General features: G+C 53.1%; 1 protein-coding gene across 1 annotated transcript; it reads right to left on the bottom strand.

Moving 5' to 3' along the window:
- Positions 1-16,326: 16,326 nt before the first annotated feature.
- On the bottom strand, positions 16,327-22,463 carry ZDHHC22 (zinc finger DHHC-type palmitoyltransferase 22). Its single transcript, XM_059915795.1, has 2 exons — positions 21,938-22,463; positions 16,327-16,592 (listed from the first exon to the last, which is right to left on the bottom strand). The coding sequence occupies exons 1-2, from the start codon at positions 22,461-22,463 to the stop codon at positions 16,327-16,329; spliced, it is 792 nt and encodes a 263-aa protein (XP_059771778.1).
- Between the last annotated feature and the right edge of the window lie 2,230 nt (positions 22,464-24,693).

Consider the following 24,693-nt stretch of genomic DNA (forward strand, 5'->3'; position numbering starts at 1 on the left):
CTATTTGGCCTTTGGGCTTTATAACTGCTTAAAATGCTAAGTGAGATCAAGAGTAAATGTTTGATTGATTTAGGTTTCATACATATGTACTCGTGTCATTTGGGGATACTGGGATTAGTTACTGAACTTGTGGAAATTCATTGTTCAGACTCTCACCAGTGTGAACTTAAAGGAGATGCAGGCACTCTTAAGGCAAATGGATAGTCCAACTTTCCCTAGAGTCACGGAGGTTTATATTGGGTAGGTTGGGAGGAGAGAGAGGAGAATACAATCCAATGATTTCTTCCATCTGATAACGACACTTTCACAAACAGAATTTTTAAGTGACAGAACCACTACAGTTGTCTCCTGGGATAAACTAAAGCCATATCAAGTGAAGTTCTTTCTACCACAGAGAGGTCCTTAGCAAGTTCATCTCCAAGGCTTTTCCTTCATGCTTCTCCGAGTTGATTCCTAAGGCTCTGCTCCTCATCAAGGTTCACCTACAGAGTCTCAACAGGGAGATGTGTAGTCTTCCCTGCTCTCCGAGGCCAGTCAGGACACCCCTCCTGGGGTTTTTAAGTCACTGGGAAAATAAAAAGCTTATCATCATTTAAAGGCCTGTAGGGTTGCCATAGTCTAATTCTTACAGCATTATTTCTGTTCTACACAATTTTCTAAGTAACTTTTTAAAAGATGGCTGTAAGACCACTAAAACGAACAAAAATGAGTAAAGATGGCTAGAAGAGGCCCCTCCTGAAATAGAGAACCGCCCTCCCATAAGAGATGGAATCTAGAGACGCGAGAGCCACAGAGTGGATCCTGCAAGGCTTAGGAGAGCACTGTTATTGTCGTCCCTGGCCCTTGGACATGATTCCTGTACGTGGAAATACCTGCCCGTTGCAAACATGTCTGTTTAATCCTCGTCTTTTATGACATCATTGCAGATTGTAGCCTGGTGCGGTGGGGTCTAAAGACCTCCATGCACCTGTCACATCTGTCACTCATTAACTTGGTGACTTTGGATAAGTCACTGAACCTCTATAGGTATCACTCCTCTCAGTTGAATAATAAAGAATTGAAACTGGTTCTCTCTGTGGTGCTTCCCAACTCTAGCCATTTGTAAGATCTCTATCTGTGTTACAGGTGAGGCTTAAAATTACAGATCTTCCTCATTTTACAGTAGAGTTACATCCTGATAAGCCCATCATAAGTTGAAAATATCCTAAGTCAAAAATGCATGTGGTACACCTGACCTACCGAACATCATAGCTTAGCCCAACCAACCTTAAACTTGCCCAGAACACTTACATTAGCCTACAGTTGGGCAAGATCATCTCACACAAAGCCTATTATATAATGATGTGTTGGATAGGTCATGTAATTTGTTGACTGCTGTACTGAAAGTGAAAACAGAACGGTTGTCTGAGTACAGAATGGCGGTAAGTATATCGGTTGTTGACCTTCGTGATCGCGTGGCTGACTGGGGGCTGCCCAGCATCACGAGAGGATCCTACTGCACATCACTAGGCCGGGGAAGAGATCAAAATTCAAAATTTGAAGTAGGGTTTCTGCAGAATGCCTCTCTCTTTCGCACCATCATAAAGTCAAAAAATCCTAAGTCGGAGACTGTCGGTAATCAATTAAATTTTAAAGAAAACCCTGGGTGCCTACAAAGTAGGTTCCTAGTGCTCTGGTTAGTTGATTTTAAGGTGTTCTGTCAGATTTTAAACTTATTATATGTGACTCTAGGAGAAGCATTTTGCCAGACTGCATTGATTTTGATTACCTAGTTGCAGCTAACATGGATTGACTAATTCCCAGATAAGAGACTGCCCTCGAATGAAGACTCATTCGCCCCAAAGGAGAATAATTGGGGATTAAATCAAATTATGTCCTTTCCTAGTCAGTCATCTGCCAATAGCTCTTTCATCTGAAATGAAGGACATAATGGGTTTTTATATTTTAGAGAATATGTCAGCTTGCTTTTATCTTGTTCCAGATTTCTCTCCCCATAACCTTTTAATATTCTTCTCTTGGCCCCACTCCCTTTGCCTCCCCGGAATCTGTGTGATGCTGCCTCAGCTCTGCTCTGTGCACCGTGCTAGGAAGCTTCCTTTTTGGCAGAGAGGATGTTTCTGCGTGTTTTCTAAGGAGGCTCTTAGGTTGGTTTAACATTATTTTAATGGTAAATAGTCATAGACCATGTAGATGTGGTGGTACTTTGTAAGGACTTTATTCTGGTCCCAGGCTCCGGGTATCATCTTTCATCCCCACCGGGAGCGAGGTAAGAGATGAGAAGAGGTCTGCCTGGGCGACACAGACGAGCAGAGTGGCTGGAGGGAAAGAGGCAGCAGAAAGCAGCTTTATCTCAGTTCCCTTTATTATAAGACAAGGGGAGTAGTCCTTGCCGTCCACTTGACATCCTGGGATTATGGTGAAGTACAAAAAAATGATGTCTCTAAAGTACTTGGAAATTGCTCCACAGAGCAAGGCAGCCTTCCTGCACAAAAGCCCAGCAATGGAATTCAAGTGATGGCCTTCCACCCCTTAAGGGTTGTCATTTGCTTGGAATAATTAACAGTATTTTCTACTGAAATCACACTGACAACTAATGGGAAGAGAGCAAATCTCAACCCAGCCTTTGACTGGTTTCCTGGAAGGAGATATTCTGTGGGTCCATGGACTCCTGTGACCACTTCGGCTTTTTCCTCTCTTCGTTCTTATGACACGTGGCTTTCCTATCTGTTTCTCTTTCTGAAGGATGGTTATGCAAGGCATGAGAGAATTGCTTGAAAGAACAGTCTGTGTGGTTCCTGCCTCACATTACAGCATCTGGAGGAGACGAGAAAGAAAGAGAAAAGCCTGTGGAGTAACAGTGAGTGGGTGGAAGCTGTTAGGAAATGAAAGGGAATAAAAACTGAAAGTAGGATCCCGAGGCCAGCCCGCGTGAGGGCCCAAGTCAGGTTGAATGATGAGCGTTTGGAGCAAGGCCTTCAGAGTGGCTTGAGAGCATGAGAGTAAAAATAGCTGCCTTTAATCTTCCTAAAGCCTCACTTTATCTCAGGAATTGCAGGGGCCTTGGAGGACTGCTTTCTAATTCTGGTAAGTGTCTGTATAACAGAGGTGGGCCAGGTCCTCTGTTCTCCAAGGGCACCCACAAGCCTTTGGCCTCTGGCTGGGCAGATGGGAGCGCTTGGCTTGGAGCCTGTCCTCCGTCTGGGGCCGAGAGCATGGCAGCTCCTGAGCCCTGGCCGAAAAACCCAGACCTGCTCCCACTCGCAGATAGTAAAACCATAATACCCCTCCAGAGAGCTGGGCTGAAATCACCATCTCTTCTGCTCACCCCTGATACAAATTCATAAGTGGCCCCAGAGTCAGGGGAAGAGAAGAAGCTTAAAGATACCTACAAATAAAAAACTGCACCTTCAGTAGGCCCTGCATCCTATTTAACAAATGCAGGAAAGTCTGGTTCTGGAGGTCAGGTGGTCCCCCTAGAGAATGATTAATTCTGACTCCCCTCTGTTCTCCAGCAAGGCTTCTCGCCTGTCACTGGGCTGCTCGGGAAACGCAGGTGTGTGTTCACTTAAGCAAAACACACGGAGGAAGGGCAGTGAACCACCAAAACCGACAGCCCAGGATGCCCACAGCTGACAGGGCAGTCCCAGGCCTGGTTTAGAGAGCGCGCTTTCACTGATGGTCCCGGAGATCCAGCAGGCCAGAGGCACCAGGGTAACTTTAAGGTGAAAGCCTTTTTTTAAAGCCTCAAGCCCATGCTTGTCTAGTCAAGATGTATTTGGAAGTTTATGCTGCTTGCATTCTTGAAGCATTTTCCAGGCTCAGTTACGCTGCGAAGCCCCTAGCTAGTCAGTTACCAGAGTTGCCAGTTGTACTCATCAGGTCGGGCCGCAGTGACAGGACTGGCCTCCTGGCCCCGCCAACTGCAGGGCATAGGGAAACGTGGGAGAGCACGTACCCGGCCATAAATGTCTCTGTTGCACTGATTTTTTAATCGAGGGAAACAAGCATTCTGGGACCCACAGACTCAGAGGTGAGCAGGCGTCTGACAGCACAGGTCAGCCCCATGGTAGGTCCCACTTTGGGGACCTTTAAAAATCCTCAAACGTGGTCCTCACTACTCAGATTTTTCGCTCCCCCTACCCCCCTAAAATTTATATTATTCTCAAACCCTGATCATTTCCACTTCTGAAAGCTTTAATGTTTCCTGAAGCTTACCTGACCAAGACATTATCGTTGTTACTTCAGAGTAACAAATACATAAAATTGTCAATACATTTATGTCCCAGGTGCTGACCTAGTTGTAGGGTATGAAATGGTGAATGAAACAGACATGTTTCCTGCTTCTGTTCTAGTGGGAGGGTAGCAATGACCATCACTTAGTCTTCCCTTTGATGATTTGGGTCTCACCAGGTCTTGTACATCCAGAGTTGGGTGTGTGAGCCTGGGCAAGGTGATATGGCCTACTCACTTCTACTTTTATTTCAAAGATTAATGTTTTGATAATTTTTGGCTTTAGCATCCTTTGATTAGGGCAAGAGTCCTTCATGTTAAACTACTAGTTGAGAACAGAAGTGTTGATAGAGGTGCAGTATATTAATTAGTTGATAAGTTCACTTCAACACCCAGCACACTAGGAGAGAGTTCTAGAAAGTGGATTATCCTGTCTGGTGACAGCTTCGGACTTCTGGGCTCACCCACAAGAGAACCTGCGTCTGCTTTCCTCAGCCTCCCCCCAGCTGCTGCCAGCAGAAGCATTCACACGACCCCAAGCAAGCCTGAGCACCTCCTTAAATTTTGCACCGAAGGCACCTCGCTTGCCTCACCCGAGGCCCAGCCCTGGCAGCACCAAACAGTTCCTGAGACCCAAGTCCTACAGAAAGACACACGTGGTCTCCCGCCTTGGGGCCCTCACAGCTGAGCCAGGAGATGTGACTCACGGGGAGAGTAGCAACGGCAGGGTAGTGTGGCTGGTGCCCAAGGTCAACTACAGACCAGAGTTGTAGGAGCTCTCCAAGGTCTCGAAAGGAACACAACGCGAGTCGAACTTTGAGCTCAGCCTTGGCGTGGGGTGGAGTTTAGATAAGCTGAGAGAAAGGGGAACAGCATTTTAGCCAAAGGAAAGAGTCTGAGTAGAGGCATCATGGTGAGATGGAAATACAGCTTTGGATCTGGATCTGGTTTCTGTGTGATCCTGGCAAGTTACATACCCTCCCTGGGCCTCCTTTCCAAGTTTGTTAGATTACTGTCTCCTCTAAAGGGTTCCTGTGCCATAAGGTGTAAAGTGTCTACTGCAGTGGCTCCACATGGGGAGGGGGAGGGGTGCTCAAGAAGCAGTAATCATACGATCGCTGCTGCAGGTAAAGCACGAAGTTCAAAGCTCGAGGGGGTAGGATGGAGCCAGCTGAGCTGGCCTCCGTCCAGGGTCAGCCTTTCTCGTAGTACTGAACGGGCAGTGAGCAGCCAATCAGCCCAGCTCCCACACCCTGCTGCACCGAAAACAGAGCCCCTCCTTAGCACACACACTTGGCAAGCACGCTCTCCCAGCCTGTCCTAGGCCTCACCCCTCTTTAGGCCTATACAGCCAGGGGGTGGGGAGCTATTGAGGAATCCCTATTGATTGCAGGCCCCACCCTAGCCAGGATCCTAATCTCACACGTGGCCCAGAGTCCTAGCTGATGACTCAGCCTCCAGTCTCTGCACATTCTGTCCTCACACCTGTACGGGGTGAACTTCTTCAGACCCTCTTGCTCACGTTACTGCCCTGTGCAGGCACCTCCAAGGCAGCGGGTCTAGCCTTGGCTGCATAGTGGAAGCCCTTGAAAATCCCGATGCCCAGGCGGTACCCCAGACCAATTCTGTCAGATTCTCTGGGAGGTAGGACCTCCCCTTCCCTATCCCCATCAGTAATTAAAGCTCCTCAGAGGACTGCGAATGTACAGACAAAGCTGGGAACTCCTGCAATGGCTCCCCATCGTGGCTTGGGTTTAGGGCTGGGGCCGAGGAGAAGGGACTAGCCCTGCACTGTGCAGTGTGATCGTAGCATCGCCATCCCCTGGAGCTTGTTAGAAATGCAGAATCAGAGGACTAGCTGATTGTGAATCTGCATTTTTACCAGGTTCCCGGGTGATTCCTGCACACTGTCAAGTTCGAGAAGCACTGGCACCAGCTTTTACTAGACGCTCACAGTGGTCCAAGTGCGGTGCCAGGTATTTACACATGCCATCTCATTTCAGCCTCACAGCCTCTCAGCTGTTAGCGCCCCCTCTGACAAACAAGGAGACACCTGCCATTCATTCAACAAATCCTTACTGAGTGCCTAATATGAGAGAAGCTCCGTACTAGGGACTGGGGATCAAAAAGGGAGCTCCCCTGCTGGACTAGTGCTTAGAGACCAATGGGGTATGATGTCAGCGTTATCACTTAACAGCTGTGTGTTCATGGGTGACTTCCTTGGCTTCTCTGAGCTCCAGTTTCCTCTTCTGCAGATCTGGGCTGTGGTCATGATTCAGTGATTTCCCCTAGGCCAAGTACTCACCAGAAGGCTTGGATCTAGCGAGAGCTCAAGAATGGTTGCTATTGTTTATACCGGTAAAAATACTACCAGGTTGTGGGGAGGAGGGGGAGTGGGGTAGAGGGACACCAGGCCACAGTGGTGCCTGCGGAGAGGCGGCAGGGATGAGAGCGAGGTCGTGAACGCCAAGAACCTCCCAGGAGGTGATGCACGGGGGAGGAGCCGGGGTGTGGTCAAGGTTGCCCTGTCCTCGCACTGCCTGGCCTCGTTTCTCTGGATCAGGCTGGTTCTTCCCACTTTTCTGACGAGTAGATGAATCAGACCACTAGAAGCAGCATGAGTTTGGGCCTAGATCTCGCCCTTGGCCCCTTGAAGCCCTTTGTGGTTCCTCGAGGCAAGACACCGAGCAGCCCCTCCAGACCCGGGCTTGATTCGCCTGAGGTCCTCTCCTGCGCCCCACCTTGGCCTGCGGAGCGCGGGCGCCCCCTTCCGGCGGAGCCGAGCCACGGCAGCGGGCCCTGGCGAGTCCCAGGCATGCCCAGGGCGACGGGGAGGCGCAGCCAACCCGGCTGAGACCCCGCCCCGCGCGGCCCTGATCCCACGGGGTGGGGCCCCGGCTGTGGAATTGCGGCCCGGGCCCGCGCAAGGGTCGGGTCTGCGGAATCGGTTTAGGGGTTTCGTGTTCCTCGGAGTCCCACCATTGTTTCCTGTAATTTAATTTTCTCTCCTGAAGGCGTTGCTAATTAAATCCTTTCTCCGAGCCGTCGTCCCCCTCCCCTGCTCCTCTGTTTTTTAATTACCCAGCACGTGCGAGGGAGCTCTCGGCCCCGGCTGCCAGGCGCGCTCAGGTGGATGGGCCTCGCTGCTCGCTCTACTGGCCGCCTGCTCGGCTCCCTCCTCGGGTCTCCCAGGACTCTTTCCACCTGGACCATGTGAGCAGTCCTTACAAGTCTGATTAAAAGCAGGAACAGCCCTTTTCCTGCTGCTGCTGACCTCTGCTGGCTTGGAATCCATCAAAATCCAATTCATGTCATTTCACCTCCCCTGTCTTTCCAACTCTGAAATCACACTCCTCACTGCTTTTTCCCCTAAGCACTCTTCCTGCCTTTCCCCCCACCGTCCATTGCACAACATGCTAGGCAGAGGTTTGCCACACTGAGCCCAGTGGCTTGTGGAAGGTCTCACGGCTTATCTAAGGCACAACCGGGACTAGATCTCAGCTCTCCTGAAGCTTAGCCTCTCAGGGGTCACGAACTCAGAAGGCTCCAGGGGCCCTGTGTGCCGCACAGTGGGGAGGGGTGGAGTCTGCGGCAAGGGAGAGCTGTGCTTGCCCCTTTGGGGGGGTTCATTCGGTGTGCCCCACTGAGGGCCGAGAATGTCCACTTCTTGATAAGTCTAAGAGTGAGTCCAAAGAGGGTGTGGAGAAAAGGGAAGGCTCCTACACTGTTGGTGGGAATGGAAATTGGTGCAGCCAAAAACAGTATGGAAGTCCCTTAAAAAACTAAAACTAAAGTTTAAGCAATTCCACTCCTAGGCATATAATCTGGAAATGGTGAAAACTCTAATTCAGAAACATACATTCACCCCAGTGTTCATAGCAGCACTATTTACAATAGCCAAGACATGGAAGCAACCTAAATGTCCGTCGACAGATGAATGGATAAAGAAGATGAGGCACATATATACTATGGAATATTACTCAGCCATAAAAAAGAAGGAAATAATGCCATTTGCAGTAACATAGATGGACCTAGAGATTATCATACTGAGTGAAGTAAGTCAGACAGAGAAAGACGAATATCATATGATATCACTTATACGTGGAATCTTTAAAAAATGATACAAATGAACTTATTTACAAAACAGAAACAGACTCACAGACATAGAAAAACTAATCATTACCAAAGTGGAAAGTAGAGGAGATGGATAAATTAGGAATTTGGGATTAACAGATACATACTACTCTATATAAAATAGATAAACAACGAGGACCTACTGTATAGCACAGGGATCAATATCTTGTAATAAGCTATAATGGGAAAGAATCTGAAAAAGAATATCTATCGATAGATAGATATACATATATATCTACGTACGTATATATGTACAACTGAATCATTTTGCTGTACACCTGAAACATTGTAAATCAACTATACTTCAGTAAAAAATTAATATTGCATATTTAACTATAAAAAAGAAAAGAGTGAGTCCAATGTCTAAGGATGGCAGTGACCGGAACCACTGGGCACTTTGGACTCACCGTGTGGTGATCTTTCCAAGATGCCACTTACTGCTTAGGGGACATGTGAGCCCCACCCCCATGCCTGCCCATCCAAGGCCTAGTTCTGCCCATGCTGTGGAGAAGGTTCCCAGGCTGGCACCTCTCCCACCACTCATGCAGGGCCCCCCTTCCCCTCAGATCTCCCCATGTCTTGGACGCCACTCCCCCCCTCCTCTCTATCTAAAATTCCCCATTCAGACCGCATCTGGCCCAACTCTCAGCTCTCTATCAGGCAGAAAAAGAAGGCAGCTCGAGCGGATCCCAGAATTTGGAAGGAGGAGTTGTGGCTGGGTGTGTGTGTGTGTGTGCTGTCTTCAAGGAGATACTGGTGGTGGGGATTTCAGGCATCAAAGGAGGCCAGAAAGGGGCATTTGGGGACCGGGACTCTGGGAAGGAGCCCACACAGAGGACTGCCTCCCCTCTGGAAGCCTCCCACCGCTGGCTCTCGGCTGCTCTCGGCTCAGAGTTTCAGGTCAGTGCCCTGCTCCCTGCCTGCCAGCTTCTGGCTAAGGCTGCCTTCAGTGGGGAGGACATTAACATGTGATCTCGCCTCGCCAGCTATCCCTTTGGCCCCTCCGGAGGCTTCTCTTTTTGAATAGATTGTAGATGAGCTTTGGCGGCTGTGTCTCTTCCTCCTCAGAGCCCACTCCATCTTAGGGTCTTTGGTGCCTCCCTTGCTCTGGTCTCTGTGGGAGGGGGTGTGAGAGGTGCCCGGCTGTGCTCGGCCTTCTGGCAGTGTCTGGTCCCCTCCTGCAGGTGCCCGGATACCGCCTGGGAGGGCAGCAGCCCGGAAATAACTCAGGCCTTTCCCCCTGGCTAGGCATTGTCCCTGAGCCCTGGAGGATGGCCTCAGCCTGGGCTGTCCTCAGACCCGCACAATCAGCCTCTGGTAGAAGCTGCTTCATCCAGGGCAACTCGCCATCATCATCAGTCTGGGAGGAACCAGATACACCTCATAGTTCCTGAAATCAGCCTGTTTTCACCTGCACAGTCACCTTAAGCAGCTGACTGTCCGCTCTGTGAAGAGAGAGGCTGAGCCTTGTTCTTCTCTCTGTTCCCACCAGGGCCTATCACATAGTAGGTGCTCAATAAATGTGTTGGATGAATCAGTCAGTCAATGAATTGATGAATAAAAATGCGACTCTTTGTTACTTTTCAGCAGGGAATTTAGGACGTCTACAACAGTCCACGTAGAAAGACAATCTAGTGTCTGGGTTAAAAGGATAAAGTCAGGAGCAGGCAGCCTGGGTTTGAATCCCAGCTCTGCCACAAGGCTTTGGGCAAGTTATATAACCTCTCTGGGCCTCAGTTTCTTTATCTGGAAAATAGGGGTAGTAATAAATCATACCTCAAGGGGTTGCTATGAGGAATAAATAGTGCAGGTAAAGTGTGTGTACGACAAGGGCCTGCCATGCAGAGAATGTTCAGTAAGTGTTGGTCATTCTCACTCACGGTAGAATCACTGCGACAGTAGTGTCAGTGGACTGCACTCTACACTAGGAAGGGGGAAACCAGGGCACTCCATCATCTCCATTCCCGCCCTCTAAGGTTCACAGTAGAGTTGGGGGATGAAATCCACAAGGAGGGAGGAAGTTAGAGCTGCCAGGTGTAGGGGAAGATTCCCCCAGGGCTGGACTAGTTGAGGAGAGGCCCTGTGGGATGTAGTAGGGCTGGGAGAGGCCTAGGCTGATGGAAGAGGCATGTAGTTGTGGGGTGTGGGGTCACCCACGAGGGGGCAGAGGGCCACAAGGGGGATGTGGACCTTGCCAGTCAAGTCAGGAGATTGTACGTCATGCAGGTCATCCCTACATTTCAGGGTTTTCAGCTTTTCAATTCTACTCTAGCTCCTGGAGGTCATCTTGGCAGAAACAGGTTCCTTCCAACCCCATTTGCTGAGTCTGGGTGGGAAGGAGAGAGTGATGGGGAACTCCCAGAGGCCCCTCTTTGGGCCCAGGGTGAGGTCCAGGGATCTCCGATGGTCCCAATTGAGTTTTCCAGCAGCTTCAGGCTGAAACTCTGGGCAATAAACATGACCCCCTGCCTTTGGTCTCCAACCTGGAGGACCCTGCTGATCTAGACATCAGTTTGTGCCTGATGCACCCAAGCAGGACACCCTTGACCTAGGATGAGCCAAGGGTTTGTAAGAAGTGATCAAAGGGAGGAGACAGGGGGAGCGTGCCCTCAGGACTAAAATCTTCTCTGACTGTGGTTGCATACTCATGCTCCCATCACTCCTAAACGGAGACTTGAAATTCCCAGAAATCAGCTGGCATCCCTGCCCCTGGATAATCCTTCCCACCCCCCCTTCCACCCACAGCCTTGCTTTTCTGCCTAGCCAACTCCTATTCATCCTCTGTGACCCAGATGTCACCTCCTCTGGGAAGTCTTCCAGCCTACCCACGGCTGAGTGAGTGCTCTCCTCCAGGCTTCCCTAGGACGCTGTCCTCCTCCTTCCATCAGCGCTCTCATACCACAGGACCATCTGTGATTGGTTCTCTTCCCTGTGAGCTCCCCCAGGTCAGGCAATGGGTCTCATTCATCTTTGCCTTCCTGGTTTTTGGCACCATGCCTGGCATCGAGTCAGCATCAATGAATGTTTGAGGAATGAATGGAGAAGCTGGGCCAGCACCACCCAGAGAGAGAGGAACAGGGCAGAGGCAGAGGCCAACACCAAGAGCAGCTGAGCTACCCCAGACACCGCCTGCCCCACCAGCGGGCTCGCCTGGCTGGTAAGCAGGTCCAAGGTTCTGCCTCATCTCTAAGGCACCTGGGATAAGACAGGAGTCAGGCATCCTTGCTCTCTGCCCATCACCCCCTTTTCTCCCCAGCAGGAGGGGCTGCTTCCCAAGCATCCCTGAGAGCATGCCCAGAAGCAGGGCAGGAGGGACATGAGAGGGAACAATGAGGCCAGTTGGAGGACACAGGGTACAGAGAGGAGCCAGGGCATTTGGGGGACCAAATACATGGAGTGACAGGGACAACCATGTTCTTATTGGAGGAGACTGGCTGAAAGATGGCTGCCAGGACCGAAGGACTGGGCTCCTCATTATAGTGGAGGGGGATGTGGTTTAGGTCTCCTCAAGTACATCCTTTCCCCAAAGCTCCTTTGGTTCCCGAGCGCTGGGGAGCCCAGTATCTCACTGTGTCTGACACTGGGTGTGGAGACCAGAGGACGTATGACCTCTATTGCCACAGGCAGATGGTTCCCCACGCCCCGGCTTTGGGAGTCAGAGCGTTGTGCATAAAAAAGCTCTGAACCCCTTCCTCCACTCAAGGTTGCAGAGTGGTTATTGAGAGTGACACCATCAACTGCCAACCAATGGGCCAATGACAGTGGCGAGCGCTGCGGGGGCCCTGCACCCTGCCCAGGGTCATGTTCTCCTCCCAATTCCAGTGCTCCTGATGGCCTGTCCTTTGAGGTCACACTGATCACCCCACCTCAACCTTCAGGATCACCTTGGATCCTTTCGCCAGTGCCCCTTCAGTCATGCTCCATGTCTGTGAAGTGCCTCTGATATCTTCCCTTCCTTACCAGCCTACAGCCACTACTCCCCACTAGACCCTGGTTACATCATATGCAGATCATAGCAAATGCCTCTTATCTGGTCCCTCCCACTTCCAGTCTATCTGCCAAGGCTCCATTTTCTGAACTCTAGCTCTAATCAGGTAATTCCCTTGCTCAAAACCTTCAATGGTTCCCTATTACCAGTCAAATTTATTCCAGATCTCTTAGCTTGGCATTCAAGGCCCCTCCGCTCAGGTCCCAACTCTTAGCCTTAACTCCCTCTGCCTCACTGTGATGTCCCCTATCCTAACTGTTCCACGATCATTCCAAGGCTCCAGGCCTGTTCCCTCCACCTGGACAGCCCTCTCCATCCCTCTCCACCTGCAGAGATCTCACCCCTCTTTCCAGGCTCTGCCCAAATGGAAGCTCCCTTCTCCCTACCTCTGGATGTGCCCTCTTCGTCCTCTGAGCCCTCCCAGGAACCTCTCCCAGGATGTGAACCCCTGGAGAACAGAGCTGTCTCATTTGTCTTCCAGCCCCACTGTGTGCACAGCCCAGTGCTGGGCACATCAGGGGAAGAAGAGGTATGGAGCGAGTGAATGAGCACTGATCTGTGCAATCGTTGAGCACCTACTATGTGCCTGGTCCCTGCCAGGCATCCAGGGTACAGTGCGAACAAGGCAGGTGTGTCTGCCCTGTGGAGTATGGATAGCTCACACTCTAGAATGTGCTGAGGGTTAGCTGCAGCTCCATTCATCCCTTCCCGCCGGCCCCAGCATATCTCGGGGCTGCCTTGCTGGTTGCCCCTTGGTGTGTGTTCAGGGAATGCCGACCCATATACAACACTGGCCTGGGCTGAAGGTTCTTCAACAGCCCAAGTAGAATGAGCACTTTGCAGCTGTGTCCTCCATCAGTCCAGGCCTGCACATCTTTGGATGCATCAGAGGTTATGCCCATTCACCCGCTCAGGGACCACTCCCTCCCTGCAGGGCTCAACACCCTCCCAGCTACCAAGGTGTCCACGTATTATAGGGGCCAAGAGGGCAGGGGGCCCTGGCTGATCCTCAGTGGTGGTCAGTTCTGGCTGAGACGGAGGACCAGGTGGACTCCCCTCTTCATTCACTCCCCAGCTGTCACGGGAAGGAGTGGGAGAGGAGGATTGGGGGAGGGAGGAGGAGGCAAGTTCCCAGGTGGGACATTCCATCCCTGGTGCCTGTGGGTCCACAGATCCCAGCACGTAGACCTGCTACCAACCAGGGTTGGTACCCACACTTTTACCACACAGCACAGTCCTGACCACTCAAAATGGACACTGGCTGATGGGCTGGAGCAGGACCTTGGGGGCCCCACGCAGCTGCCAAGCACTGCCCTTTTCATCGCTGGATGCGAGGTGAGCCCGGGATCCCAGGGAAGGAGCAGGAGCAGCTGGGACAGCAGGGCTGGATTGCTCAGGGAGTCTGGACAGTGGTTATTTACCTACTGGAACAGAAGCGTTTTGAATACTTACCTTAAATATTTTAGCAGCTAGTATGACTGTGTCAGTGTATTCCAGCCTTGCCAGCCCTGCTACCAACCACAGTGCCAAAACAATCACATCAAGTTCAATTTAAAACCACATATTTTATTGATGTTCTTCATCGACAGTATAGGGCCATGTGTACAAATATTTCTCAAGTCCTACACCTGGCAACCTCCCCACTGTCACCCCCACTGACCAGTCAGCCAGGAGATGACTCCCTGCACATATCCCTTTTGCTCCCTCACAATGCTGAGCCTCCAGGAGATTGAGCATGGCAGGGCTGGCTTCCAAGCTTGAGCTTTGGGGTCAGGAGTGAGCCAGGCCCTTTCCCTTCTCCACTTCCACTCCCACTGATTCAGTATGGTCAGAACTGAGGGTGAGGAAGCCCCCCCCCCCGCCCCAATGACCCCTCCATCCAGGAAGCCTGGGCTCCCCTTCAACCCTCTCTGCCACATCCCTCCCCTCCAAGTGACCTATCCTGCTGACCAGCAAGAAGGCAAAGTGACTTTTTCAGGGGGTGGGGACATAGGGGCAGCAACAGGATGCTCTTGGTGGCAGGGATTTCATCTTGTTCACCACTGTATACCAGTGCCTGGTGGAGACTTGGCACATAGTTGGTGCTCAGTAAATACATGTAGGATGAATGAATGAATAATATAAGGGGGAGAAGGATGAGCAGGTGGCACCATTACTACATTAGTTCTCTAGGGGCCGTGAAGGCAGAACCAAGATAAAGTCCTCTCAAGCTCTGCTCAAGAACTCGAGGTGTTGTGCAGTGTCGTGTGGCAACGGTTGGGGTCACTGTGGCCACCAGCTGGACACTGCAGAGTGTGGGCTCCAGCAGACTGGATGGCAGAATGGCCTTGGGACCCAGTCAGGAGGGGGCACTTGTATTGTCCCCACTCCCTCATATGCCCCAGGAGTCTGGTCTTCTGGGTCCCAGAATGCAGAGCAGTGCCCTCATCCAGAGCCAGTCAGGGCTGGTCTCCCAATTGCACCCCTATATTCTGGTCTCCCCATTCCTGAGCCTCAACTCTCCCAATCTCACTCCTCAGAGTTGAACATGATTTTCCAGCTTTGCTCTCCCCACCACTGCCCCGACACTGCTCCATCTCCCTGTTCTCAAAGGCCAACCCCCTCAACTAGCATTAATACCTAGTAGTCCCATCTCCCTGGTGGTCGGGTAGGGTCCTGAAAGTTTGCATCATGATTTTCAGACCACTCCATGCCCGCCCCATCCTCCACGAAAGCAAATAATTCACAGGTATCCCTGCAGATCTTGCCTCTGGACCTGGCAATCATGAAGAAGACACTGGCATCTTGGGGTGGGAAAGGATCTTCTTTTCCCTGACCCTGTGCAGAAATTCTTTCCACAGCATGCCTGCCAGATGACTGCCTAGCCCCTTCTGGAATATCTCCAGTTGTGAGGCACTCACTACCTCCCCAGGCAACTATTCAAACACTGAACAGCTTTAGCTGCTAGAATATCCTTCAGAAATGAACCCATTTGCCCCTTTCATTCTCAGTCCCCAAATATCCCAGTACCCAATCTCTGTGTGACCCTCTCTCTTCCCATTCTTTCTTTATTTTCATAACAACATTCCTCACCACTTCTCTCTCTCTCTCTCTCTCACACACACACACACACACGATCACATGCCCCCTTCTATATGGTTGTGCAATCACATACCACTCTCATTTATCAGTATCTCCCTTTCCTTCTCTCTTCTTCCTTGCCTCCCCAGCATCTAGCAAAGACCCAGAGGCTGGGGACCAATGGGAAAGGCTGGAAGAGTGCCAGGGAAAGGAAGCATCCAGCCAGGTCCTGGATTGGACTGGGTAGCCAGCTGGGGCGGGGTGGAGAGGGGACAGCAGCTAGAAATCCCAGGCCATTGGCTGCTGTCTCCCAGAGAAAGGGCCTTGCAACTTGAGGGCTGGGCAGCAAGCTACTGAGTTCTTTTTTCCTTCCACCGTTAAAAATTCCACAGAGGGGATGAGGACACACACCCCTCCCTTCCCAACCTCACTAGCAGCTGGCAGAGCTGACTTGGGTGCCTTTCACACATGGTAATTTGAAACGTTTTTGCCAGACTCCAGGTCCTGGGGAGCTTCATACCAGCAGCAAGAATCCACTCCCCACTCCTAACACGGGGCTGAGAGGAAACGCTCTAGCAGATAGCAGTGATGACATGAGACTTGGTGGAGCGTGGGTGAACCAGGCAGAGGGGAAGAGCAGGCACCCCAAGGGGGAAGAAACAAAAGCAGAGGCTCTGCACGGCTAGCAGCCACCAGGCTGGCTCATGGGGAACCTAGCAGTGCCTCGGTGGCCATTCTCCCTCCTCGTCATGATCCACCAGCCAACGCTGTTCTCTGTGTGTTACAGACCAGGGGTGGACGCTAGGACCTTACCAGTCCAAAGTTGTAGTGGGCCATGGGCGGAGACAGGGTGTTGTGGTCTTATGTTCACGAGGAGTCAATACACACACAGAGAGAAATGACGGGAGTGCCCGCTACTTGTCCCGCTGCTTGGAGCTCTCACTTCCAACATTGAACATGGGGACCAGCAGGCCCAGGAGCCACCTCTTTCCGAAGACCTCCTGTAAGTTCTTGCGCCAAGGCCGGGCCCTCACTGCCACCCCCTTCCGCGCCTGGTGGCGGGTCTGCCCCCGGAGGATCAACAGCAGCTGATGGCAGCAGAAGCCGGCGCAGGCCAGGCCGATGGCAAACCAGAGGTAGAGCATGAGGATGACGAACATTTCAGGACCAAGGACAGCTCCTGCAGGGGGCGGGAAAACAACAGAATCATTTTACAGCCAGGCCACGCACTGAACTGCCATCCAAGCAGGCGCTTTCCACTAGGGGGGAGATTAATGAGATTGAAGCTACATCTCAGCTCTGCAGCGAGGGAGAGGAACAAGTTGTCCTAACTTTTTCTTAGTGCTGATGGCTCCTGAGGCGAGAGAGGAGAACTGAGGACGTGGAGGAGAAAGGAAAGGAAACTTCTATGGGCAGTGCCTAGATGCTAGCATTTCCTCAGGGTCAGTGATACCACCTCTCTCTCTCTCTCTGCCTTCTCTTTTGGGGCTAGAAACAGGGAGAAGGGTTTTTTTTCAGGAGGAGAGAGGAGCGAGCTGAGGACCCTGGAGAGGGAGCTGGTGCCTGGGCAGCTGTCTAGACTGCAGTGCCTTCTCTTCGGAGCTGTGAGCACTGGCTGGGAGGACTCGGGAAAGTGACAGCATGATGGAGAACAGGGCCTAGTCATCAAGAAGAATAAATCACGAGTTTCAAGGCAGTGCAGAGGATAATTCAGTCATCAATGTTAAAAAGAGGACAGTATGGCCACTGGAACTTTCAGCCAGAGCCATCCTGTCAGAGCTTGCTAAGGCTGGAAGAGGCCCCCAAGGTCATCAGTCTAGGTCCCTGCCTTGAGCTGGACCTTCCCTAAACCCCTCTAAACCAGCACTCTCCATGACTGGTTTAAACATCACTGAGTAAGAGATTCCCCACTCTTCCTCCGAGCTGGGGTGGTCGGTCCGTGCTAAGTTTGAATCTCCCAGCTCTGTGGTCTTGCAAAAGTTTCTTAACTTCAGTTTGCTCATAATGTAAAATGGGTATAACAACAATGATTCCATAGGGTTGCCTGCTTCAGAGAAGTTGTGTGCGCAGTGGCCAGCGTTCTGGTTCACACTCAGCGCGGCACTCCCTGATGGGCATCCTTCACAGGTAAGGAGACTACCTCCAAAAGGGGCTCAATTTAGCTCTTAAGACCATCACGCTTTCTCCTTCTCCTTTCCAGGGCTTGGAGATCTGGCTGGGCTACAACTTTAGCAGCCTTGACCTGCCCAGCAGCCAGGGCAGTGGGCCCTGGAGAGAACTCAAAAGCCCTCCTCAGCCCCTCTCTCCAGCAGGGCAAGCTCACCATCACTTCCTCCAGTGAGATGCGGGTACCTGCCAGAGACCCTACCTTACAACCTATTCAACCTCTGCAAATCTCAACCCTATTCCTCCCTTCTCCAGCTTCCCCTGGCGCCCACGGACCTCTTCTCATCTCCCCACGTTTCCATTCCCAGACCCCTGAGGGTTGGGCTTTTAAAACTTTTCCAGGGACTTCCCTGGTGGCGCAGTGGTTAAGACTTCACTCTCCCTATGCAGGGAGCCCGGGTTCGATCCCTGGTCAGGGAAGTAGATCCCACATGCATGCCACAAGTAAGAGTTGACATGCCGCAATTAAGCAGCCTGTGAGACTCAACTAAGGAGCCAACCTGTCGCAACTAAGACCCAGCGCAATCAAATAAATAAACTAAAAAAAAAACTTTTCCAATCTGAGCAATGGTGGACTCAGTGGCCAGGAGGATGTGGATACGATTCAGGTTTGCTCATTAGCATCCCGCTCTTGCCCTCAGCCCTAGGAGCTTTGATAGCAGGTTTCTCTTTGCAAACTTGGGGACAAATAAAGTCCTGCTGCCCGGGGGATGGAAAGTTCAGTCCAGCTGGCTTGCACGGGGGGCAGGGGGCAGCAACGGGACAGGGCTTACCTTGGGCTGTGCCATGCCTCTGACCCACTTCTTCCTTGTCAGCACAGGTTAGCTCAGGCAGCCATGTGCAGGATGAAGGATCCTGGGACCATGGTGCCCTCTGGGGTGCAGGAATGCTACAGGCAAAGATGGCCTTCAAGCTGGGATGTGCAAACATCAGAGCTGTCAAGCGCAAGCCTGCCTTGCAACTCAGCCTCAGGGACAAGCCTGGGCTGATGGAAGCTGTTTTCCACAGTCTCTTTTTTTCTGGCGCTAAATCAAGGCATGCAGAAAAGACCTTGTGGCCTTTCCCCGGCCCCTTGCAGCAGCTACAAAAGGCTATTCTAGGGACATGCTTTCTCTCAAAGTGTTTGAAGCTGCCTAGCCTGGCTGCCTCAGCTCCTCTGAACTATTTAATAGTAGTTCTGCTTTTTTAGAAAATCACAGAATTTTCCTAATGGGCCTGAAGGGTCACACCATCCAATCATTCCACCCCGGCTTTCCACCGAGCACCTATAGCACCTCTGACAGATCATCACCCAGCATCTTTAATATACATCCTGGGATAAGAAGCTCTCTCCCTCCCAAAGTGGCTCATTCATCAAGAAGCAACTTCAGAGAGGCAGTATTGCGGGAAGAATGTGGGCTCTGGAGGCTAGCAGCTCTGAGTCCAAAGCTTGGGCTGGGCTCATACTAGCTGTGTGCTTTCAAAGCAACTTAACCTTGTTAAGCCTTTGGTTGCTGAGTCTTTCAAAATGATATAATAATACCTACCTCAAAAACTTGTCCTGAGGATTGGATGAAATGAGACCTGCACAGTGGTTAGCACATAATATTTGCTCAACAAATATTAACCCCTTTTCCCTTCTACTGGACTTTCTGGCACCCACCACACTGGCGTACTTTTCCGAATGCCATGACACAGGTCAGATGGTGTCACCTCCATTTCCCAGATGAGAAGAATGAGGCTCAGAGAAGTGACACAACCTGTACTGGTCCCACGAAGCCAAAAGAAAGAACAGCTTCTAAAGTCTAACTGGCCAGTCTCCTTCCTCTCTGGCATCAATGGGGGGCATGTGGGTACAGCCGCCAGAAGACCCCTCCCACTTCTGGCTCCCGGGGCCCACACACAGCCATCCCGTGCTCTGGTGGCAGATCTGCCTTAGGGGCAGTGCCACAGTTGGGAACAGCTCAATCTAGCCAACGACTTGCCCCTTTTTACACCCTCCTGTGCACCTGGCCTCCAGAGCAGATGAGAGGGCGGTGCCCTCAACCGTTTGGGTTGAGAAGAGAGGGAGAAGGGACAGGAAGGGAGAAGCTGAACAGGTGAGGTGTGTGTCAGGGCAGGCGAGAGAAGGGCTGCCAAGGGGAAAGATGAAAGGCCGGCAAAGGAGGAAGATGAGATGGGAGAGTTGGAGATTAGAAATCATGGCCTCGGGACTTCCCTGGTGGTCCAGTGGTTAGGCATCTGCCTTCCAGTGCAGGGGATGTGGGTTTGATCCCTGATCGGGGAACTAAGATCCCACATGCCATGGGGCAACTAAGCCCATGCACTCTAGAGCCCGCGGGACAACTAGAGAGCCCCCGCACCACAGCTAACGAGCCCGCGCGCCCTGGAGCCCGAGCACCACAACTAGAAAGAAGCTCACGCGCCGCAGCGAAGAGCCCATGAACCGCAACAAAAGATCCCGCATGCGACAATGAAGATCCTGTGTGCCGCAGCTAAGACCCAATGCAGCCAAATAATAAAAAGAAAAAGAAAAAGAAATCTTGGCCTCCTTTTCCTAGTGGGTCTGGTGAGGAGGTAAAAGATAGTGGGACTCATGTTTCTGCTAGAATAGGGATCTGGACCCCAAGATAGGCACTGACTGGCTCTGTTCCCCTATCAGATCAAAGCAAGAGGTTCCTCTTCTTTACCTTCCTGTCTCCCACCCAAACCTAGCACATATGGACAGGCCTCAAGCCCAGACTTAAATCAAACCATTTCAAGATCCTCTCTTTGGAAGCACCCATTTTTATGTGATGAAACTACTTGGAAAAGAAAGTGTAATCAGTCTCTCTGGCTCTCCTCGTCTCTCCACCTGCCGGTGTCACACTCCACCCCCTAGCCCGCCCACTTACCCTCCCCCGTCCTGGTTATTTCAGTCCCAGCAGCCTCCTATGCTGGCGCCAGGATCCAGAAGGTCCGAGAGCTCTGAGTTCTGGGCCCAGCTCAACCACCAGCCCTCAAGGCAACCCTCATAGCTGGGTCCTTCTTCCAGGGTCTCTGTGTTCCTACTGCCAAATGGCACAAAGTTTTACGCCTGCAGAGGACTGGGCTGAGGCCCCAACAAAGACCAAAACGATGGCTTCCCCCAGAGTGAGGCAGAATTTTATGAATGTCCAGCCCAGGCATATCAAGACAATTTGGGGTTCTCAGTGGAAGAAGCTGCACCCTGTCTTTTTTGTCCCTGAAAGGTCAACGGGGTATGAAACATGCTGCATTCCCTCTGCTGCTGTGCGTTGTCTAAAGACCTGGGAGGCAAGCCAGAGGCTGCTGCCAGGAAGTAGTAAGATCCTGGGCAGCCATTTAACCCCATCTGAGCCTCAGTTTCTTCATGAGGAATGGAGATAACATCACACACGCACAGCTACGTGTCCATGTGTGCATGCTACTAATTGTAAGAGCCAAGTCAGTCAGAGTCAAAGGCCAGGGTAGGTGGAGTGAAGGAAATGAGGTAGGGGCAAGTTTCACGGCCAGGTAGGGTGGTTCCTGGCTGGTTTCAAGGGCTGGTTCCTGCCACCAGGAACCAGGTCCCTCTGGGCCTGGTACCCCACTCTCCTTGGGGTATGCTATATAAAGCACAGTCCTCACCGGGGGGCATAGCTGAGCCCCAGTGTGAAGGTCTACATGCCTGGCTCCTGCAAGTGTAAGAGCCTCCTGGAGGGTCAGATCCCACACCAGTCCCGTGGCTCTGTGGTGTGAAGATGGAGTCCTTAAATATGGCTGCATCTCCAACCAGGGTGTTCCTTTCTCTGAGCCACCTGCAGACCGGAGAACAACCTGGAGGGGGTCAAATATAGTGGGTAGGAGGGCGAGGGTTAGCCTTCTGTCGGGACTGGCCCGGCACCCTGGTCGACCTCACTGTGGTTGATCAGCAAGACCTTTGGAGGGCAAAGTCCTCGGAGGAATGTGTGAGCAGGATTGGGGTCCAGGCAGAGGAAGGCCATAGCATGGGGGTACCTCGCAGGCTGCACGGAGGGATGGCCAGCAATCAGCCCCTCCTGGCACAGGGCAGGTGTATTGCCTGGTTTGCCACCATTCTATGAGCAAATGGACAGTGGTGAGCAACGAGGAGAAGATGAATGAGGATGGGGGTGGGGAGGGAGGTTGCCAGGTGACATACAGCATGCCCAGTTAGTCTGAATTTCAAATAGATAACTAAAAAAATTTAGTGTAAGTATGTCCCCTGCAATATTCAGGAAATACTTATATTAAATAGTTATGCATAGTTTATCTGAAATTACAATTTAATTGGGCATCCTGTATTTGCTACACCTGGCCAACTTGGGGTTGAGGTAGGAGGTCCTTGCATAGGGCCCAACCTGCCTGCCAAGGCCCACTCACCGGAGAAGAACTGGCTGATGGAGGTGGGAAGGAGCGTGAGGAAGGCCAGGGGGTGGGCGAAGGAGATGGAGAGGACTGCGGAGATGTAGGCCACGCCGGCCACCATGGAGTAGAGGCAGGCCAGGGAGGTGTAGAGGCAGAACAGGATGAAGTTGCGCATGTTCCTGCTACCGATGCAGTTGCCGGTGAAGAAACAGTGATGGTCGTGCCTCAGGGTGACTCTGGCGCACACTCGGCAGAAGTGGGTGCTGGGCGGAGGGCACAGGGCCCTCCTGGCTGCGGTCCCCTGGCAGGCGTCCAGGTCGTCTGGGGAGTTCTGGATGACCAGGACATAATTACCCAGGGCGTTGGTTGAGAGGAACAGGAAGAATGCCCCATGGAGCAGCGCAGGTGAGAAGAGCCGGGCGGCCGAGGGGTCCTCACGCATACTAGGCAGGAAGAGGAAGAGCTGCAGCACGAAGGTCACCAGGGAGATGCACAGGAAGTAGGCGGGGGCCACCACGTTGAGCAGCCTCAGGGCCAGCATCCTCGATTACATTCCTAAGGGGCCCAGGGTGAGAGGAAGACTCACTGCAGCGTCCAGAGGGCTCCCTAGGGCTCTCCCCGGCGCTATCTGTCCGTCCTGCTCCGCGCAAACCCATGTCCCTCGGATCACCCTTCCTCTCTTCCCTAACCCGTGACCAAGCAGGCGTGAGACCCCGAGATCATGACAGCCTCTGGGAGCCAAGCCCTACCTTCTGGTGCCCACCTCCTCCGTTTTTGAGCCACCTTGGCGCCTTGACGCCCCGGGGGTCAGGTACAAGGAGGGCGAGGTGGGGACTTGTTCTCAGTCCGTAGGAGGTGGGTGCGGGTGGCGGAGCGGGGGCTGCCTAGGGCTCTGCTTTTTTATGGCAGTGGAGACGTGCTCAGGTTTGGGATTCTTCCTTCAGACCCCCTAGGAGGAGAAAGCAGAAGATTTGGGGTGGGGGCAGATAGAAATGACCTACTGGAAGTACTGTTTCACCTCCCCTTTCTCCGTGCCATCTCCCATATTGGGCAATACTCAGGGACCTTACCCATAACGCAAAGAGCTTTGGGGGTATGTGTGCTTGCCTGTGTGTGTGTGTGGGGGGGGTGTTCCTTGTGTGTGATTCTGTATGTGTAATCTGTGTGCGCCTCGGTATCTGTGTTTGTGTGTGTGTGTATCTGTGTGTACACACACGCAGCCGCTGCCACCTGGCTTTTTAGAAAAAATCAATTACAACAATCGATACATTCCCACAAGCACTTAGGCAATGGGTGGGATTGGGGGGCGCAGCAGGAATACCTGTGTCAGCCGGTTCCGGTCAGCCCATCTCTCCGAAGCTGGCTGCCCTAGCTATTTCTTGGCAAAGAGCGTTTTCATTTGAGGCGACGAAATTAAAATCCCCCCCTCCTCCGCGCTTGCCTCCCGCCCTCCTGGAGCGAGAAACCCAAACAACCCCGATGGCGCTGAAACCCCTTCGATGCCAACAAGCTCTCCCTGGGCGCAGGCGTGGATGCTTGGCCAGGTTTCCACGGGATCGACCCCCGCCGCTGAGCGCAGCCCTACCACAAATTTATTCCACCCTACCCCACAGCCCCGGTTCCTGTCCAGCTTCGGAAGCCACCGAAAAATAGGATTCTGGGCGCCCGCGAGAACTTTTCCAGGGGCTAAGGAGCAGGCGAGCCCGAGGCGCGAGAAAAGTTCTGGGAAGGCTGCTGCACCCAGGACGGGCGAATGCCACTAGGCCTCCGTCCAGGCTGTCCCGTCCCCACTGGGTGACTGATCACCTTGGAGTCCCCTTTGCAGGTGCCAGTGCCCCAGGAGACTCGCGGCCCCCGTGGGGACCGCGGGTCCCTCTCCGCCGCAGAGGCTCAGCGCAGGGCACGCCCGGGGGTGGTCGCTGGGGGCTCCCGGGGGCTGCGGCGGCGCTGCCCACCCCAGAGAGCCCGCGGCCCGGGATCCGGCGAAGCAAGTGTCTTCCCCACGCTGGTCGCCAGGGGGGCCGCGGGAGCAGCCTCCAGATGCGCCGCGGCGCCTGGAAGGCGAAGGACGGGCTGGGGGAGTGCGGGGCGCACGGCGGGCGGCCGCACCGCAGCCCCGGCCCTGTGCGGGAGAAGGGACAGCGGAGACCGCCGGGGCGGCCCGGTGGCCGTTTAGCACTGGCGCCGGCCGCGCCCGCGGCGGCGGGCGGCACAGCCGGAGCCCTAGCGAGGCAGACAGCGCGGGCGGCCGCCGGCTTCTCGGCCACCGCCTCCCGGACGCCCGGGAAGCCGCCCCCCGCGCGGCCGCCGCCGCCGCACCGCCGCAGAGCAGTGGGGAAATGAACTCACCAAGCTCTGGTCGCGGACAAGGGGAGCCTCGGACGCCGGCTCTCGCCCTCCCCGAGGTTGCAAAGTTGTGGGCTCGGCCCCGCCGGCTCGCAGCCTCCTCACGCTTCGCTTCGGGGACTGGGCAGGTAGCGGGGGTGTGGGGAGGAGGGAGCGGGCAGCTGCCGTCCTCCCACTGGGGCGCCAGCGAGTGGGGGCCCGGAGACGGCGGAGATGGCAGCTGGGCACCCCCGCCCCCAGCCCCGCCACCCCTCCCTCCCCTCCGAGGGGCGGTGCTCTGGCCACCCCTCTCGGCCTCGGGGACTTGCCCCCCTTCCTCCCCTCGCTCCTCTGGAGCGGGCTGGGGCTCCCCGCCTGACTTCAGCCACTGGTTCCAGCTGGGGAGCTCTGGATTCCACCCTGATGTGATGCTCTAACCATCATCT

The sequence above is a fragment of the Balaenoptera ricei genome, chromosome 2 (assembly GCF_028023285.1).
Source record: "Balaenoptera ricei isolate mBalRic1 chromosome 2, mBalRic1.hap2, whole genome shotgun sequence".
NCBI lineage: Eukaryota > Metazoa > Chordata > Mammalia > Artiodactyla > Balaenopteridae > Balaenoptera > Balaenoptera ricei.